At 34.4% G+C, this 19,650-nt stretch overlaps 1 protein-coding gene across 1 annotated transcript in view; it reads left to right on the top strand.

Moving 5' to 3' along the window:
• The window catches only part of LOC141515163 (liprin-alpha-2-like), a 155,945-nt gene extending 139,172 nt beyond the window's left edge, over positions 1–16,773 (top strand). Inside the window, exon 3 of the mRNA XM_074226522.1 lies at positions 13,501–16,773. Within this exon, the coding sequence (XP_074082623.1) occupies positions 13,501–13,608 (108 nt within the window). The 3' untranslated portion in view covers positions 13,609–16,773. The remainder of the gene's footprint in view (positions 1–13,500) is intronic.
• Positions 16,774–19,650: the final 2,877 nt, after the last annotated feature.

Below are 19,650 nucleotides of genomic sequence, written 5' to 3'. Positions count from 1 at the left end.
TATCATTCAGGCACCCTGGTGTCCAGTCCTTTTTGCTAAAGATTAAGTGATAATTAAGGACCAACCTTAACTCCAACTCCTTCTTTCATTTGTATAGCATATCTAAGACCTTGTGGATAGTTAAGTGATAAAATGGGTCAGAAAGACTCATCTTCTTGAGTTCACATCTGTTTAAATCTTACACATTTAGTTGTGTGACCTGGGCAAGTCACCCAACGCTGCTTATCTCAGTTTCCTTATATTAGAATGAACTGGAGAAGGAAATGTCAAACCATTCCACTATCTTTGCCAAGAAAATTCTAAGTGGGGTCATGGAGAGGAGGACATGACTAAAAAACAACTGAACAGCAAAGGCATTGTGCTGTAAGACAATAGATATGCAAAGTTGAAAAGCAAAATTGTGCTCATCCTCAAGGAGCTTACATTATTGTAGGGCACATATGACATATAAGCCAATTCAAAAATATAACTTGTTATAGGTATCCAGATGATGAAGTGAATATACTATTGGCCAGGTATCTGGAATCTTAAGTGGTTTGTAGATATCTTTCAGGAAATCTGTGAACTTGAAAAAATGATTTTTATATTTCAGTATAATTATTATCCTTTATAATACTATGAATTTTATTTCATGCATTTAAAACATATTCATATAATCTACCCATCTGTCAAAACAAAAAAGCCTCAATTCAAATCCTTTCTTAGATCCAGATTGAATCACTTAAGTGCTACTTCAGTTTCTTCATCAATAATGTGGACATGATCATAGCACCTGCTTCACAGGGTTGTTGTGAGGATCAAATAAGAAAATATTATAAATCCCTTTTCAAACCATAAAACAACATGTAAACATTAGAAATTATTGATAGAGATTTTGATGTGAAAGATCTCTTCTAGCTATAAGTGGTAATAAGAAGAATAAGGCAAATTAGAACTTTTGGAGGTTCCAGAAGACAAATTTGATTGTATAAATCAGAGACACTGGATGGAATGAGACCCATGTCAAACATCTGCATTTTATTCAAGAACAATAAAGTAGGAAAAAAAGGTTGAGTTGAGGAGGGCAACAGTTTCTCTTAGAAGATAAACTTGTGAGAGTGAAAGATGGTGGAAAGAATTCAGGGGATAATCAATAAAAATTGTAACAGAAAAATACTGTGATCTGAGGATTTCACAGACTACATTAAATAAAAAGGAACTAGATCAAGCGTTTGGAAAATTTCACAAACCTGACAGTAGAACATGACAGAATGATGAGAGACTCTAGTTGCCCAAATTTCTGCTGAAGCACCTCCCGTGCTTCAAGTGCAATAAATAGTAATTTACTGATTTTCTTTAACAATAGTTTTTTAAAGAAAAAAGGAGGAACCGTTTTTAATTTCTAAAAAGTGATCTTCCCCATCAAGTAGAAATGGGTAAATGTGGTTGAAATAATGGAAAATATAATGAACAAGAGCACTCTCTCCTGGAATTTTTGATAGGGAAGGAAGGAAAAGCCAACCATGGTCTGCCAGAAATCACAGAATTGAGGAGAACAAGTTTTCAAGTATTCAGAAAAAGGTTTGCCAGTATCCCATGATCCAAAGTTGTATAGGTCAGCACAAGAAAGGCTAAGAGATCTCAAGAAACTTAGAATATTTGAGAAATAGTTTTGAGTAGAAAAGTAAAGAAGGATTTAAAAAAAACTTCATACATAAGGAACTCAATGATAAACTTAAATTTTAAAAAAAATACATGAAGAAAAGGAAGCAAGGATGCCTAACAAAGTATGAAAACAAAAACATTTTATGGTTCTACTGGAATAGTATGAACTATGTATATGTACTATGAACATGATATGAATACTATGAATCAAAAAACAAAACGGACCAGGATTGACAAGGAAAGTTAAAAATAAAAAAAAGGTTTAAAATGGGTCTGTGTGTGTGTGTGTGTGTGTGTGTGTGTGTGTGCACACGTGCATATGTGTGTGTTAGGGAGAGAGAAAAGAGAATCACCAAAAGATATTAAGATAATGATGGAGGACAGAAGGTGGAGGTATGCAAATTTTCAACTCTTTATTTTGTCCCCCTGCCTTGATGATCTTTGAATGGAAGGGCATAAAACAAAGATAACAAGTACTTCCATGCAATTAAAGAAATGACTGAGAAGGAAGCTGGAGCTACCATTCAATTCCATCTCATGTGCAATTCCATAAAGAGAAGTTGCAGCTTTAGGGGGTCAGTGCTGAGTTTGAGTTTGGACCTGTTGTGTTTGACATGTTAGACAAGTTAATAAATTTATTGACCTGTTACTATGCATCAGGTGTTGAACTAATGATGGAAAGAAACCCAAGAAAGCAGCCCGTCTCCTCAAGGAGCTCTTGTCTTAATAGGGAGATAATATGTAAATCAGTTTGGCAAATCTAAGAGAATAATCTCATAGGAAGGTCCTGTTACCTGGAATGGGAATAGGGGGTTTTGAGAAAGTATCCTGCTAAAGGCAGAATTTGAATACATATATATATATATATATATATATATATGTATATATATATACATATATATATATATGGCATGAAAGGTTCAATTTTGGATGGCACAGTGGATAGAGAACTTGTACTGGAGTCAGGAGGTCTTGAGTTCAAGACCAACCTCAGTCACAATCTGTATGACACCAAATAAGTCACCTTACTCTGTTTGTCTCAGTTCCATCATTTGTAAAAAGATCTAGAGAAGGAAATGGAAAACAACTCCCATGACTTTGCAAGAAAACCTCTAAATGGGATATTGAAGAGTAGAACATTACTGAAAATGACTGATCAATAACATAATTCAAATTAAAGGACTTTATATTGGGGCGGCTAGGTGGTGCAGTGGATAGAGCACCGGCCCTGGAGTCAGGAGTACCTGGGTTCAAATCTGCTCTCAGACACTTAATAATTACCTAGCTGCCTGGCCTTGGGCAAGCCACTTAACCCCGTTTGCCTTGCAAAAACCTAAAAAAAAAAAGGACTTTATATTTAAGAAATGTGGAAGTAATAGTCTCTGTTTAGAGTTTATTAAATGAAAGTCTATGTGTATGACATAGTCAGACCTTGATTTATATGATTTTAAATATTTTTGACAAAATGTTTTTGACAAAAATATTAGAGAGTAGATTAGAGATATCCACTCCCGGGCTGTTGCAATAGAGAACTAATGAGTTTCTGCACTAGGGGCATGCTTAACTTATGGAAAGAGTGGGATTTATAGACCAAATGTTGTGAAGATATAAAGTACAAGATTTGGAAACAGATTGAATATGTGGAGTGACTGACTGGAAGGAATAAAGGATAACACCAGTGTTCTAAACCTGTGGTACTAAAAAGGATGTTGACACCTTCAACTGTAATATGACAGGAAGAGCTAAGAAGTTTGGTGGAATCCTAATGAGATATTCGCTTCTCTATGTCCATAAGCCATCTGAAGTGGGACAGGAGGTCAGGATAGTTCCTGACATTGGGAATATGAATCTAGCAATCATCTGTTCAGAGATGTTGACTGAATTTAGGAGAATTGATGAGATCACCAATAACTTCATGATGAAGTGATAAAAGAAAAAAGACACAGAAATGAACCTTGAGTGACATCCATGATTATTGGGAATGACATGGATGAAATACCAGCAAAGTACATTCAGGAATGATAAGCAGAGAACAAGAGGGATTAAATAGCAGGAAAATCCAGAAAAGAAAGAATAGAGTTCATTAGCAGTGTCAAATGTTGTGAAAAGTCAAAAAGGATGAGTATTATACAAAGATATCCTGTCCTTGGCAACTTTGGAGAAATTATTTTCAGTTGAATCATGATATCAAAAAAGCCAGCATGCTGAGGGTTCAGGAGAGATTGAACAGAGAAGAATGGAAGACATCTAATGTACATTTCATTCTCAAAAAGCTTAGTCATAAAATGGGTAAATTGTAAGATGATTGCTTTAAGGGATGATATCAAGTGATTGTAGTAAGCAGGGAAGTCAATAGATAGAGATGGATTGCAAATAAATGACAGACTGGGAATGGCAATGGATGAGATCAGCTAAAAAAATAAAAATACCAGAGAATGGGGACATCCAAGTAGAGTTTTTCAGTATAGTCAGTTGAATGCAGTATTGCAGTTCAAGAAAGTGATAAGGGCTATTTAAAAAATAGGTACTGGAACCATCTGCAGAGAAGCAATAATTAAAACTATGGGAGAAAATGAGATCAAGATAGAGAAAATAAAGCAATGAAGACTGTGGGAGACTTTGGGAAATGACCATTCTTATTGAATGCAAGGAATTGAACCAGCACATAGGACTTAGAAGTCCTCAGAAAGAGGAAGGATAGTCTTTTCACATTTGTTTTATAGTTGGAGCTCTGTCTTCTCAAATTGTTCTTGTTCATTTGTTTCAGTTGTGCTCAACTCTTCCTGACTTCATTTGGAATTTTCTTTTTTCCTTTCTTTTTTTTGGTAAGGCAATGGGATTAAGGGACATGTCCAAGGTCACACAGCTAAGTAATTATTAAGTGGTCTGAGGCTGGATTTGAACTCAGGTCCTCCTGACTCCAGGGCCAATGCTGTATCCACTGAGCCACCTAGCTGCCCCTATTTGGGATTTTCTTTACAAAAATATGGAAGTGTTTTGCCATTTCCTTCTTCAGCTCATTTTACAGATGAATAACTGAGACAAACAAAGTAAAGTGATTTGCCTAAGTCTACACAGCTAGTGTTTGAGGCCAGATTTGAACTTAGTCTTATGGAGTTCAGATCCAGTAGTCTATCCTACATATTCTATTCCACTACCTCTCTCAATAGAATTTCAGTTCACTGAAGGCAGAGACTTTTTCATTTTACATTTGTGTGGTATAATAGACACCTAGGCTTGGAATAAGGACCACTCATCTTTATGAAGTCAAATCTTGCTTCAGAAACCAGTTGTGTGACTCTGGCCAAGTGACCTGTTTACCTCAGTTCTACATCTGCAAAATGAACTGGAGAAGGAAATGACAAACCACTCCAGTAACTTTGCCAAGAAAACTCCAAAATGGTGTCATCAAGAGTTGAATATAATTGAAATGATTAAAAAAAAATAGACCCCAAATGCTTGTTCTAACCAAGAAGCAACCATTTCTGAACATTGCTCCCAAGTCCCTACTATGCCTAAGGCACTGTGTTAGGTGCTAGAGATAGAGAGTTTTAGTGAAAAACAGTTGCTGCTCTCAAGGTACTTACATTTTAATGGAGATAAATGAATTTAGAGTCAGTGACCCACCCAAAGTTGCATAACTAGAAAGGACTGAAGCTAGAAATGTGCCTTAGTTCTTTGCACTCTCCACTATATTGTGGACAAAAACTGAAGTTTCTCTTAGGATTTTAGAGTTGATTCATTTTTTTAGATTTTTGCAAGGCAAATGGGGTTAAGTGGCTTGCCCAAGGCCACACAGAAAGGACTGGAGCTAGAAATGTGCCTTAGTTCTTTGCACTCTCCACTATATTGTGGACAAAAACTGAGTTTCTCTTAGGATTTTAGAGTTGATTTTTTTTTTTTAGTTTTTTGCTAGGCAAATGGGGTTAAGTGGCTTGCCCAAGGCCACACAGCTAGGTAATTATTGTCTGAGACCCCATTTGAACCCAGGTACTCCTGACTCCAAGGAAGTGCTTTATCCACTACACCACCTAGGGGAGCCTAGAGTTGATTTTTTTAAAGAAAGTATTTTCCAGTACTTTCCTATTTATAGACCCTCATCATATGCTGAAAACTAATTACAAATTTAGAAACTTGGACAACTGAATACATTGGATTCCATTGGAGACTTCTTCAAGTCAATCCTCCTCATAAGAAATGGCAATGCCTCTATTTTCTTATTTTCAAAGTGAGATTCAGGCATACTGGGATGAGGGGGAAAGGGCGGGCTATGCAGGGTAGATCTCAAAATCCTTTCAAACACCCAATTTTTTAATCACCAAACTAAAAGATTTTAATTTGTAATATTATAAATATAGCTAGACAAAGGCTTCTGAGGGATTCCTATGTTTTTTAAAAAAAAAACTATGAGGAAATCTGCCCTAGCAATCAAAATTTCAAAAAATTACTTTTATGAGTTGGAAAAAGTTGCAAGTAAATTCACATGGAGAAATAAAAAGTCAAGAATTTCCAGGGATTCAATGAAAAGAGTGCAGAAGAAGGTGGCTTAGCCTTACCATATCTAAAATTGTATTATAAAGCAGGATTCATCAAAACTGTCTGATATTGGCTGAGAAAAAGAATGGTGGATCAGTGGAGTAGATTAGGTGCAACAGCAGGAAATGATTATAGTAATCTGCTGTTTGATAAACCCAAAGATTCCAGCTATTGGGATAAAAACTCTCTCTTTGATAAAAAAAAAATATTGTTGGGAAAATTGGAAGTTAGTATGGAAGAAACTTGATTTAGACCAACACCTCACACCCTATACCAAGATAAGATACAAATGGTTACAGGTTCTAGACATTAAAAACACAATATTATAAGTAAGCTAGAAGCTCAAGGAGTACTTTACCTATCAGATCTATGGAAAGGGAAGCAGTTTATGACCAAGGAAGAGATGGAGAACATCATTAAAAAAAACTAGATCATTTTGAATACATTAAATTAAAAAGCTTTTGCACAGACAAAAATCACTGTAACCAAGATCAAAAGAAATGCAGCAAATTGGGAAACAATTTTTACAACTGGTATTTCTGACAATGGACTCATTTCTGAAATATACAGAGAATTGAGTCAAATTTTCTAAAAAACAAGCCATTCCCCAATTGACAAATGGTCAAAAGATATGCAAAGGCAATTTACAGTTGAGGAAATCAAAGTGATTCATAGTCATATGAAAAATTGCTCTAAATCATTACTTATTAGAAAGCGTCTCTGAGATTCCACCTCACACCTTTCAGACTGGCCAATATGTTCAGAAAGGACAATGATCAATTTTGGAAGAGATGTAGGAAATCTGGGACACATTGTTGGTGGATCTGTGAACTCATCCAAACTTTCTGGAGAACAATTTGGAATTATGCCCAAAGGGCAATAAAAATGTGCATACCGTTTGATCCAGCAAGACCACTATTGGATCTATGCCCTGAAGATCATAACAAAGGGTAAAAACATCACTTGTACAAAAATATTCATAGCTGCTCTGATCATGGTGGTAAGGAATTTGAAATTGAGTGAATGTCCATGAATTGGGGAATGGTTTAATAAACTGTGGTATATGTATGTGATGGAACACTATTGTTCTATTAGAAACCAGGAGGGATGGGAATTCAGAGAATCCTGGAGGGCTTTGTGTGAACTGATGCTGAGCAGGATGAGCAGAACCAGAAGAACATTGTACACATAACAACAACATGCTGTTGATTATCCATCTTAATGGACTTGCTCATTTCATAAGTGTAATAACAATCAGGGACAATTCTGGGGTATCTGCCATGACGAATACCATCTGTATCCAGAGAAGTGGAGTTTGAACAAAGGCCAAAGACTATTACCTTTAATTAAAAAAAAAAAACACCTGTTATCTTATCATGTAATTTTGCTTTCTCTTATAATTTATTTTTCTTCCTTAAGGACATGATTTCTCTCTCATAACATTCAACTTAGATCAATGTATATCATGGAAACAATATAAAGACTAACAGACTGCCTTCTGTGGGGGTGGGGGGGGAAGCAAGAATAGGGGGAAAATTGTAAAATTCAAAATAAGTAAAATCTTTCTTTAAAAAAAAAGCATGAAGAAGTGATGAAGCCAAAACATTCACAAATCAGTGTTCAGTGCATTGTTAAAACAAGACCTCTTTGTAGAGATAACCTCATAGAGGGAAAGTTGACTTTGGATTTAAGAAACTTGGGTTCAGATCTTACCTCAGACAAATACTGTTTTATCCTTGGCAAGGCACTTAGCTTCTCATTGTTCTAGATAACATTACATTTTAGAAATTTCAGAGAAGTCATATCAGTCCCTATCTTTATGCCTTCTCCATCTATATTTGGAAGTTCTCTATATTGTGTCTATAAATTATATCTCCAACCTGATATCCTGTTTTCCAGCATTCATCCTTTGCTTTAGCTAGACAATATTCTTAAAATATTAACTGGTGTGATTTCTAGCATGAGTCCTAAGAATACTTACCTTGATATCATAGCTATATGATACTAATAAAATTATTTATTCATGCTGTGTCCTTAGTTTCTGTATTTGTAAAATGAGGAACTGTGATATTTTATAAACCTCACAAGGTTATTGAGAAGGAACTACTTTTTTCAAAACAAATTACATGATAAAGTTCCTTGTTAATATTATTATCATTCTTTCCCAAATTAAAATTTTTTTCAGTTCTTAACCATTTAATCACTCAAAACATTATATGCCTATCATTTGGGGGGTATTGTATTAAGCACAGGGATTATGAAGATAAAAGGATAATTCTTACAATCCAGCATCTTCCTTTCTGTTGGAGGAAACAACATATAAAGCTGTAAGAAGATACATAATGCATATAAAATAAAGATATTTACATTATTAAGGGCAGAGAGATACATAGAGCTAATGGAATCAGGAAAGGCTGATATCATAGTATGTGCCTCTTTAGCTTAGCAGAGCTTTCATAAATGCTAGGGATTCTCATGGCATTGAGGTTGGACTGCATCACCACCATGTAAAAAGGTCTCAGAAAAAAGGAGATAGAACAGCTTGTCAGAGGGCTGGTTCATTAAAGGGACTAATTTGTAATAAGTCTTAAAAGGGAGGCTAGATTCAGGTTGTAAAGGGATTTAAGTAGCAAATCAAAGAGTCTCTTTTTAATCTTAGAGGCTTTAAGGTCCCAGTGGACCTTTGTGAACAAAGGAGTGACACAGTAAGACCTATGCTTTCAGGAAAATTACTTTAACTGTGTGAAAGATTGATCGGATGAGAGATAGATGAGTCTTGAGGCAAGGAGACTGATTAGGACCATTACTCTCTACCTAGGTAAATTTTACTCATTTTTTTCATACACAGTATAATAAGTCCTTCAGGTGGTATTCATGTTCTCTCTCCCCCCTTCCTTATTTCCTCCCTCCTTTCCTTCCCCCTTTATCTTTTTTCTCTCTGTTGAGTGATATAGAAATAGAAGGATGAAAAACAGTCTTAATTGAAAGGGAATTATTTCATTTTTTATTGAGTTTCAGAAATCACCTGGGGAATCCTAGTAAACAGATTTCATGAATTCTCTGGAGGATGGATGTTGCTGAATAGAAGGTCTCAGTCCCTACAACTTATACCCAACCCTAGCAGGAGCTTGCTAGCTCTTGGCTAAGTCAACCCTTTCCTTGGACTTTTGTTTGAAACGGTGTTCATTAACTCATGAGCTCTATGGCTAGGTCAGTTTTCTGAGCCTTTGTTTCCACATTTGTAAAGTAAAGAGTTCAGCTTCAGGAGTGTCACTGAAACAGATTAAAATGTACTTGGGTAATATTAAAAAACAAATTAAAATAAGGCAGATATAATAAATAATATTTGACTTTCAGGGATCCTTATATATGATTTAATGGCCTCCATTTCAATTTCAGTTTGACACCATTGGACTAGATGATGTCTACATTTTCTTTCCGATTTAAGTCTTCGAAACTCATGAACTTGAGGTTACTAGCTTTTGCTAGGAAATGTGGTCTCTATGTGGTTACCAGGGAAACACCTGGGAAGAAGATTTGGTTACTGTCAAGTGTATTTCAAACATGGGTTTGTGGGTCCCTTGAGAGGATGGAGACACAGGCAGCTATCAGAATTAACTCTGCCTCAAGCTGCTTGTGTTCAAAATGTGGGCCTTGAAACTTTGGTTACTATTGGTGGCATTCAAAGAGAATATTTATGTAATATTAATTAGAAAGAATAAAGACTAAACAGACATTTTATTGTGTGGTAGTATAAAGGTCAAGAAAATGGCAAAGATCTTGTTTTATTGATGTGTAAGGAGACCAGATTTGTAGCAATGTGTATATGTGTGTTTGTGTTTGTCTGTGTATCACATATACTCAAAGAGACAAAACTCAATTATTGAAAGGTCATTGCCTCAGTTAACCTGAGACCTATTAAAGACATTTGCTCTAAAAATTTTCATGGTTTTCCACTGCATCTAGAGCCATCTTCAGTCTTTCTGATCCATATCTGGCTACTGCACTCAGAGGACAAAGTGAGACTGGTGACTTTGCATAGCCCTCCCTGCCTCCCCCATCTGCCCATCAACAAATCCAATTCACTTCCATTCACGGCATCACATCCATGATATTGTGGTTCTCTTTGAGAACAAAGGACAAAAACATGCATACATATATAAACATATAAATATATGTATACATATTTAGGCACACATAACCTTAGTCTTAGAAATGCATTGCTTTTTATAGTTAATCATAGAAATCTATTTTGTGAGACAAATTTTAAGAAGATCCAGAGGAGGTTTGGGAAGAAATATAGAAGAGATACAAATATATAATCAAAATAGCCTACATTTATATAGTATTATAATCTTTGCCAAGTATTTTACATATGCCATTTTATTTGTTCCTCACTCATTGCTATGAGGATGGAGATATTACGATCACTATCTTATCCAGATGAGGAAGGCACAGAATTAATAAGCACCTCCTATGGGATTGAACTCTTTTTTGTCTCCAAATTTATCACCAACCACTATACCAACAAGTTGCCCACATGAATGAAGAAGGATAAATCTTAAATATCACTGAATATGAAAAAGAACCACTGATATTTGATTTTTTTTCCCCCAAAAGTGAAAGGATTGTTTTGCAAATGGTACTACCTAATTCTTCTATGGGTTATTGAATTTGATTCAGTTTTTTTTCAGTTAGTAATTTATTTTATGGAGAAGTTTAATTGGTTGAAGTCACCATGGGCATATGACTAAAGAAATATGTGACAGTAGAATTTTGTTTGGAGACACATATTTTTCCTAAGCATGAGACAGACTTGACCTGCATACCTTCTCATGCCTTCTCACTGAGATTTCTTTTCATTCTAACTTGGCATATATCATGTATATACACAGTTGTTTGCATTTGTCTCCCTCATTAGATTGTGAGCACCTTGAGGGCAGGGACAATGGTTTTTTGTTTGTTTATTTGGTCTTTTGCCTTTCTTTATATCCTCAGTGCCTGATATATAAATATTCACATGCTTGCTGACTATACATGGGTCTTTGCCTTGGAAGTTTCCATATCATACTTCTATAGCAGGTTTTTTTTAGTTTTTTGCAAGGCAAATGGGGTTAAGTGTCTTGCCCAAGGCAACACAGCTAGGTAATTATTAAGTGTCTGAGACTGGATTTGAACCCAGGTACTCCTGACTCCAGGGCGAGTGCTTTATCCACTATACAACCTAGCCGCCCCCATAGCAGTTTTAACACAAAACAGGAAATCCATTTTTTCTTGCCTCTGTATAAAGATGGTTATACTGTGAAGAATGTAACTATTGGTCTTATTCACCATTATTATTATTTTATGACTTTTAAGATTTTCAAAATGCATTACTTATGTTATCTCATTTGATAAGTACCCAGTTATGGCACAAAATACAAACTTACTCCTCACCTGAACCACACAAAGTATTTAGGTGCCAGGGAGTGGAGGTAAAATGAGAATCAGAAGTGAAATGATAATAATTGAAATCTAACTTGGACTAAAAATAATGTTCTATTAATGGTTTTATTGCTTTTTTTCCAGTTTTTGTTGTGCTTTTCTCAAGGTTCCTCCATCTCAGTCGGCTTTCTAATTTTCTCATCTCTCTACATTTGAAATGAACTCAGGGTTGAGGACAAAAGGGAATTCTTCCAGAAAATGGTCCAGGTCCAGATCAGGGTAGAGAGACTGAGACTGTCTCCCTATTCTGGAAGAAATGTAGTAAATTAGTTTACAGTACACCCCGCCTTTTAGCTCCCTCCCTCCCCCCTTCCTCCTTCTCTTCTTTCCTTCCTTCCTTCCTTCCTTCCTTCCTTCCTTCCTTCCTTTTTTCCTTCCTCTCTCTGTTTTACTTTTCCTTTCCTTCTTTCCTTTGCCATGCCTCTGCAATTGGCCTTCCTTTTACACTTGTTTATTTTTGGATATAAGTTAAATAAAAGAACTTCAAAGATGACAAGGTCTGACTGCAACAGAAACTTCCCTTTAGCATAAAAGTCATGATTCTTCCTTCCTGATAAATGAAGTGTAAATGGATAGCTATATAGAATTGATCAAAGGAAAGGGGTCAGATGCAGATTTCTTTGCACATAAAACTAGTTTCTGACATTGCAGCTTTAGCCAACCCTACTTTCATCTTTTGATTAATGGCATAATCAGATTGAGCTGCCCTATTATCTTCCATGTTTTGAAGATATGCAAATAGCATCATCTTCAAACTCTAAGAGCTTGTATTTTGAAATGTTTCCTTGCAGGTGTTATAATTAATAGAATTCCAGACTTAAAGAGCAAAAAGATCTGAGTTATAATTTTGCTCAGTAACTTTCTAGCTGTCTGACCATTGCCAAGTCATTTAAAGTCTCAGTCTCCATTTTGTCATCTATATAAATGGGCATTATAATAGCACCAAACTTTAAAGAGTTGTTTTGAGAATCAAATGAAATTACAAATGCAAACCATCTTCTAAAACTTGTGTACTATATACATTAGCTACTAGTATTATTACTACCATTACTCAGAGATAGATGCTATTATATTGAGAAAGTCTTTCTGCCAAACATAATGTTTTTAATTTTTATTTTTTAATAAAATAAATTTTGTTTTTAAATAATTTTCACTATTTCTTTTAAAAGGTTTTTAAATATATATATTTATTAAACGTCTCAACAAGACTCTATTGGGTGCAAGGTGAAAAGGGGGAAAAATACTGAGCCTAACTTTAAGAAACTTAGATTCTTTTAAGGATGAAAGGTAGAGGAACAACCATATTTGGATGAGGAACATATAAAGTGCATAAGAGAGGTTAAATCGTAAAAGATGAAATTTGATTGAACTAGGAAATAAAAAATGGTGTTCCTTTTTTGCTTTTGCCTACATAATGAGTACTGTTAAAATTAATAACATCTCATGTTTTAAGTCTGTTATGTCACCCAATTTTATTTAGTCGAAATTCTTCTTGAGGTAGAAAGTTAAGAAAATTGTAGAATGCCAGAACTTCTTTCTCATTTGTAGTGATCCTCTTAGCATACAGTTCTTGAAGTGATCAGTGTTCCTTATTTTTTGAAGTTGTTGCATCTCTTTGGATTATTAAACATTTTAATGAGACTATAATAAAAATTGCTCAACCTTTGGATACTCTTTACATATCCCTGCTTGTTCAGTCTACTTTTAAGATGTGGAGAGAAAACCCAGCATATTTAGAATTCAGTGAAATTCTAAAGCAAATAATAATCAGAAGCTTTGAGGACACTTGTCTTATTCTGAGTAGTCTTTCACAATCAATTCCTCTCTTTTTTTCAGGATATTGAATCCCTGACAGGAGGATTGGCTGGTTCTAAGGGGGCTGACCCACCGGTAAGTGCATCCAACTTTCTATCTAACACATTATTCTTAATTACTACTGAGTGAAACGATGTGTACCACAGCCTTTCAGATATGATAATTAGTTGCATGCCATTTACCAAGAATATGTAATTTTGAAAGGTGATATAATTGTGAAAAAAGAAAAAAAAATAGAAACTGCTTTGAGATGATTTTAGTCTTGTAAAATGGCAGGCTATCAAAGTTGAGATTTATTTCCATTTATAGTTAGTGTTATTTAAATAACACAAGAAATTTCCTCATACATAGAAATATTGTCGTACCTTTGGAATGAATAAAATATGATTTTTCTCTTCAGTCTAACATGATTTAATTGGGTTGAGAGATTGGTGCTCCAGAAATGAATGGAACATATTTCAATTGAGATGAATTTAATGGACACCTCAAAGTGATATGGTAACAACAATGATGTGGTTTGCTTTTCTGTAAACTTTGGGAAGCTTCTAGAAAATGACAGGACTTGTTCTAAACTAGATCTTTTAATGGCTTTAAGAAATGTTAATGGTTCAGTCTTTTCACATCTTAATTGTCTCAATGGTTACATCTGTTTTCAGAGGGTATTAATTATGGTAACACAGCTTGGGGGAAAAATCCTTCAAATGATCTTCTGTGACAGATTAATAGGATAAAACTAACTCCAAGGTCTAGACATGTTATCATGTGACTTAATCTATGAGCTGTATTACATACTGGATTGCTAGAGAATTTTGTAAATTTATTGTCATCTCTCTTATATACCAAGTTATCAAGCTTTGATCATCTGGCTAACAAAGCAGGAAATTCACATGTCTGGTTAGTTCTTAGAAGTTGCTTTGAGGTTTTCAAGAAAGTTGCCCCAAAGAGGGAAAGGTTAATGGATATTCTACTTTGGTTTTCTTTCCATTTAACTTGATCTGTGTGGAAAACATTTTTACTTTCTTATTTTAGATATAAGCAGAAACTTTTCAGGATTTTCTCAGTCTTAATCAATCAGGAATACTAGGAGATGATCCTAGGAAATGTATGTGAGGCTACTGAGACTATTGAGGGCTACATATATTTTCCTAGATTATTGATTGAAAATCTTTATTATATAGTTAGATCCAAGCACAACTTAACTTAGAGATAGGTAAGTGTCTTTTAGTATAGTACAATTTTCATGACACCCTTCTAGGCTTTTTGACCCAGAGAACATCTTCACCAGTTGGTCAAAGTTCTTACTGTGCATCAGTTGTTATGTTAATGTAGAAGGAGAAGGAAAAAAGAGTTGTGCTTTGAAAACTGTATGGCAGGAAACAGCTGAGAGATGGAAGTGATCAATAGTATCAAATGCTAAAGAAATAGGAAAAATAATTAGTATTGATATAATTTATTGAATTTATTCATTGAGAGATCATTAACTTTATACAGGTCAGCTCAGTCCATGACAAGATCAGAGATAAGATTACAGAACTTGAAAAAGACTGAAGAGGATGAGTTTATAACACATACATATAGTTTGTACCTCTGAGGGAGACTGAGACTCATGGATCATTAAAGTTCTGGAGTTTGAAATTGAAGTGGCTAATTTAGGGTCAAAACTTAAAGCAATATGTGGCCCAGGTTGGAAACAGAGTCCTGGTGACAATAATTGGGTGGGATCCATGACTGGCCAGTGTACTTGGAGGGAGAGAAGCAAAATGAATTGGGGGAATAGAGATGGTTGGGTTCAAGGACTTTAGTTGAAAATTAGAGATCCTTTTTCTTCTCCTTTTTTTAATCCCAGGAAAGAAGGTGAAAGTCTTTTAATTCTCTTATAACTTTATATGATGGCTTAACTGGAAGTAAGTGGAGAATTAATCCTGTTAAAATAAAAGAAAGTATTAAATCTTTGTATGAATAAACTACCTTGTATTCAGTTAGAATGGTGGATATACTTGTCACATATATGCTGCCTTCTCCAAACAGACATAAACTTCTTGACAGTAGCTACTGTTCCATTTTTTTTTGTGTACTCAATACATCGTTCCTGTTCCCATCATATAGTTAGCACTTAATAAAAGCTATTTGATTGATCAATTTGGCAATTATTCAGTACCTATTATATGTAGTCCCTTGTGTACCCTCCTGATCTTTACATTAATGTCCCTCTGCTTTTTCCACCCATTTCCACCAATAAAAGTCTTTTCCCAATAAAACTCTTTAGTAAACTGGTTTACGTTATATTTTCAGTAAAGTTAAGAATAATAAAAATTAACAATAAAGAGTATACTTTATACTTTCTAAATATTTCCTGAAGGAAGTCCTATAGAGTCTGCAAACCTTTCAATTCAATAAAAATTTGTTAAGATAAGTACAGTACCCCAGGGACACACACAAAAAAAGAATCCCATAAGAACTTAGTCTTTATCCTTGTACTGCAGTGGAGCTATTTTGGTAAAAGAGAATCCCTTTATATTTCTTCTGTCTAGTCTGAACCATAGAAGTATTCTTTTAGAACTAAATGGTTTTATTCAATTTCAATGTCCCACCCACCCTCTTCCTTTAACTAAGGAGAATGATATGAGACTTCAAGAAACCCTCTGCCTATTTCTCCAAAGAAAGTTACCTTCCATTGGAAAATTAAAAAAAAAAGAAATTGATATTAAGGATACATAAATGTAATCAGTGTGAAGTCTTGCATTTTATTCCTTGCCTTTGAGAACATTTTCTGCTACTTTAGTCATTCTTTCTAATTTCAAGTCTAACATCCATGGTCTTCTTGGCAATGTTAAAGTCCACTACCTGAAGCACTTGATTACTCAATGTATTTTAATCAGAATTAAGTGCAAGATCCCATGATTATACATTCATTGACCAGAGCACATAAAGCCCCAAATTCAGAATAGGTTCTTGCCAAGATGCATAGCCATGGAACAGTTCTTCCATCCAGATAATATGAACCCATTTAAATAGATTCTTTGAGGTGCCTAAGGAATAAAGGAAATTGCAGATTTTACTGCAGGAATTTCTACATGACTCCTTGCAAGCCATAGTAGGAAAAAAAAAGAGTTATAAGAATCAAGTTCTCAGCATTTAAAAATTATAAAATATATATATATATATACAGTTGTTTGTTAATTTTGAAATTTCAGTGGAAATTACTTTCATTCCTCCACTGATAATGTTATCCCTACTGGCAAATTCTGAAGACCTCCTGGATTTGTTTCTTTGACTTATATCAATTTTAAGAACTTGAAGATGGTTGTTCACTTAAGAAAATAAGTCATTCCTATTCAAGGCATATGTGAAATGTGAAAAAAAAAAATTGTATCAGTGATATCAATTGAAAATTAAAGAAATTTAAATATCTAAACAAAATGAAGGGAAAACATTTTCTTCATTAAAATTTGAAATTTTTCTGGGCAGTAAATGGAAATGAAAGATTTTCTACCTATGTTTAGACATTAACTTTGTGGTTATCATATTTGGGAATAACACCTAAAGAAAAATATTTTCTTAAATTAAAAACTCAGCATAGTCATTTTTCCATTTCTTTCATTCATAAAGTTTGATCAAAAGGATAATACATTGAATCTGTACTGTATTGATATCCATGTCATATTAGAATCTCAGAAGAATTTGATGAGGACATTTTGTGGACTCCCTATGGAGGACATACAGGAAGATCCTAAAAAGCATCACATCAGATGGCAATGGCTAGTTGGGTTCTATTTGCTCATGTTGGAGGGAGAACCAGAATCCAGAGGTTGGAAAGTATCTCGATAGCCAAGTATTTCAATCTATACCTGAACAAAATGTCCTCTATAATATGGCTTAGCTTTACAGATAAAATTCTAGTGAATGGAAATTGTCGATCAGCTTATTTTCACTTTGGGAAAGCTCTAGTAATTAGTTTTTACATATCTGAAGCTCAAATTTTTTTGTTTTATTTTTTTATCTATTTTTGAATTTTACAAATTTTCCCTTAATCTCGTTTCCCTCTCCCATTGCCCATAGAAATCAGTGTGTTAATATTTAAATTGTTTCCATGCTAGACACTGATCTAAATTGAATGTATTGAGAGAGAAATCATATTCTGAAGGGAAAAAATAAAATAAAATATAAGAGATAGCAAAATTGCATAATAAGATAACATTTTTAAAAAAAATTAAAGGTAATAGTCTTTTGTCTTTGTTCAAACTCCACATTTCTTTCTCTGGATGCAGATGGTATTGTCCAACACAGATGCCCCAGAATTGTCCTTGATTGTTGCACTTATAAAATGAACAAGTCCATTAAGAATGATTATCAACCACATGTTGCTGTTATATATACAGTGTTCTTCTGATTCTGCTCATCTCTTCAGCATCACTTCAATCCTTCCAGGCTTCTCTGAATTCTCATCCCTCCTGGTTTCTAATAGAACAGTAGTGTTCCATAACATACATATACCATAATTTGTTCAGCCATTCCCTAATTGATGGACATTCACTCAGTTTCAAATTCTTTGCCACCACAATCAGAGCTGCTATGAATATTTTCGTACAAGTGAGGTTTTTACCCTTTTTTAGGATCTTCAGGGTATACACCTAGTAGTGGTGTTGCTGGGTCAAAGGGTCTGCACATTTTTGTTGTCCCACATTTCCTACTTCCCTTCCAACATTAATCATTGTCCTTTCTGGTCATATTGGCCATTCCAAGATTTGAGAGGTGGTACTCAGAGATGCTTTAATTTGCATTTCTCTAATAAGTAATGATTTAGAGCAAATTTTCATATAACAATGGATCGCTTTGATTTCCTCATCTGTAAATTGCCTTTGTTTATCATTTGAACATTTGTCAATTGGGGAATGGAATTTTTGTGAATTTGACTCAGTTCTCTTTATATTTTAGAAATGAGTCCTTTGTCAGAATTGCTAATTGTAAAAATCGTTTCTAATTTACTACATTTCTTTTGATCTTGGTTACAGTGGATTTGTCTGTACAAAAGCTTTTAATTTAATGCAATCAAAATTATCTAATTTGTTTTTAATGATGTTCTCCATCTCTTCCTTGTTCATAAACTGCTTCCCTTTCATAGATCTGATAGGTAAACTATTCCTTGATCACCTAGTTTACTTCTAATATTGTTTTTTATGTCTAAATCCTGCATCCATTTTGATCTTATCTTGGTATAGGGTGTGAGGTGTTAGTCTAATCCAAGTTTTTGCCATATTAACTTCCAGTTTTCCTAAAACTTTTTATCGAAGAGAGTTTTTATCCCCAAAACTAGACTATTTGACTTTATCGTACAACAGATTGCCATAATCATTTCCTTCTATCTCTTTTGTACCTAACCTGTTCCACTGATCCATAGCTATTTCTCAGCTAATACCAGACAATTTTGATGACTGATGCTTTATAATATAATTTTAGATTGGTAAGGCTAAGCCACCTTCCTTTGCACTTTTTTCCCCATTAAATCCCTGCAAATTCTTGACTTTTTATTTCTCTACATCAATTTACTTACAATTTTTTCTAACTCATTAAAGTAATTATTTGGAATTTTCTTTGGTAGGGCACTAAATAAGTAGTTTAATTTAGGTTGAATTGTCATTTTTATTATATTAGTTTGGCCTATCCATGAACAGTGGATATTTGCCCAGTTGTTTGGAATCTGATTTTATTTTTGAGAGAAGTGTTTTATAGTTGTTTTCATAGAGTTTCGGAGTCTTCCTTAGCAGGTAGACTTCCATGTATTTTATATTGTCTGAATTCATTTTGAATGGGATTTCACTTTCTAGCTCTTGCTGCTCTATCTTTCTAATAATATATAGAAATTCTGAGGGTTTATGAGGGTTTATTTTATTCCTGCAACTTTGCTAAAGTTGCTGATTGTTTCTAGTAGTTTTTTAGAGGCCTTTTTAGGATCTTTTAGGTATACCATTATGTCATCTGCAAAGAGTGAGAGTTTTGTTTTTTCCTTCCCAATTCTAATTCATTCTATTTCTTTTTTTCTTCCTATTGCTGAAGCTAACATTTCTAACACAATATTGAATGGTAGTATTGATTAAAGGACATCCTTGTTTCACCCCTGATATTATTGGGAATGCCTCTAGTTTTATCCTCATTGCATATAAGGCTTGTTGA

Source organism: Macrotis lagotis, chromosome 2, assembly GCF_037893015.1.
Source record: "Macrotis lagotis isolate mMagLag1 chromosome 2, bilby.v1.9.chrom.fasta, whole genome shotgun sequence".
NCBI lineage: Eukaryota > Metazoa > Chordata > Mammalia > Peramelemorphia > Peramelidae > Macrotis > Macrotis lagotis.
The sequence above is the reverse complement of the archived record's forward strand: the minus strand, read 5'-3'. Positions and strand labels throughout refer to the sequence as shown.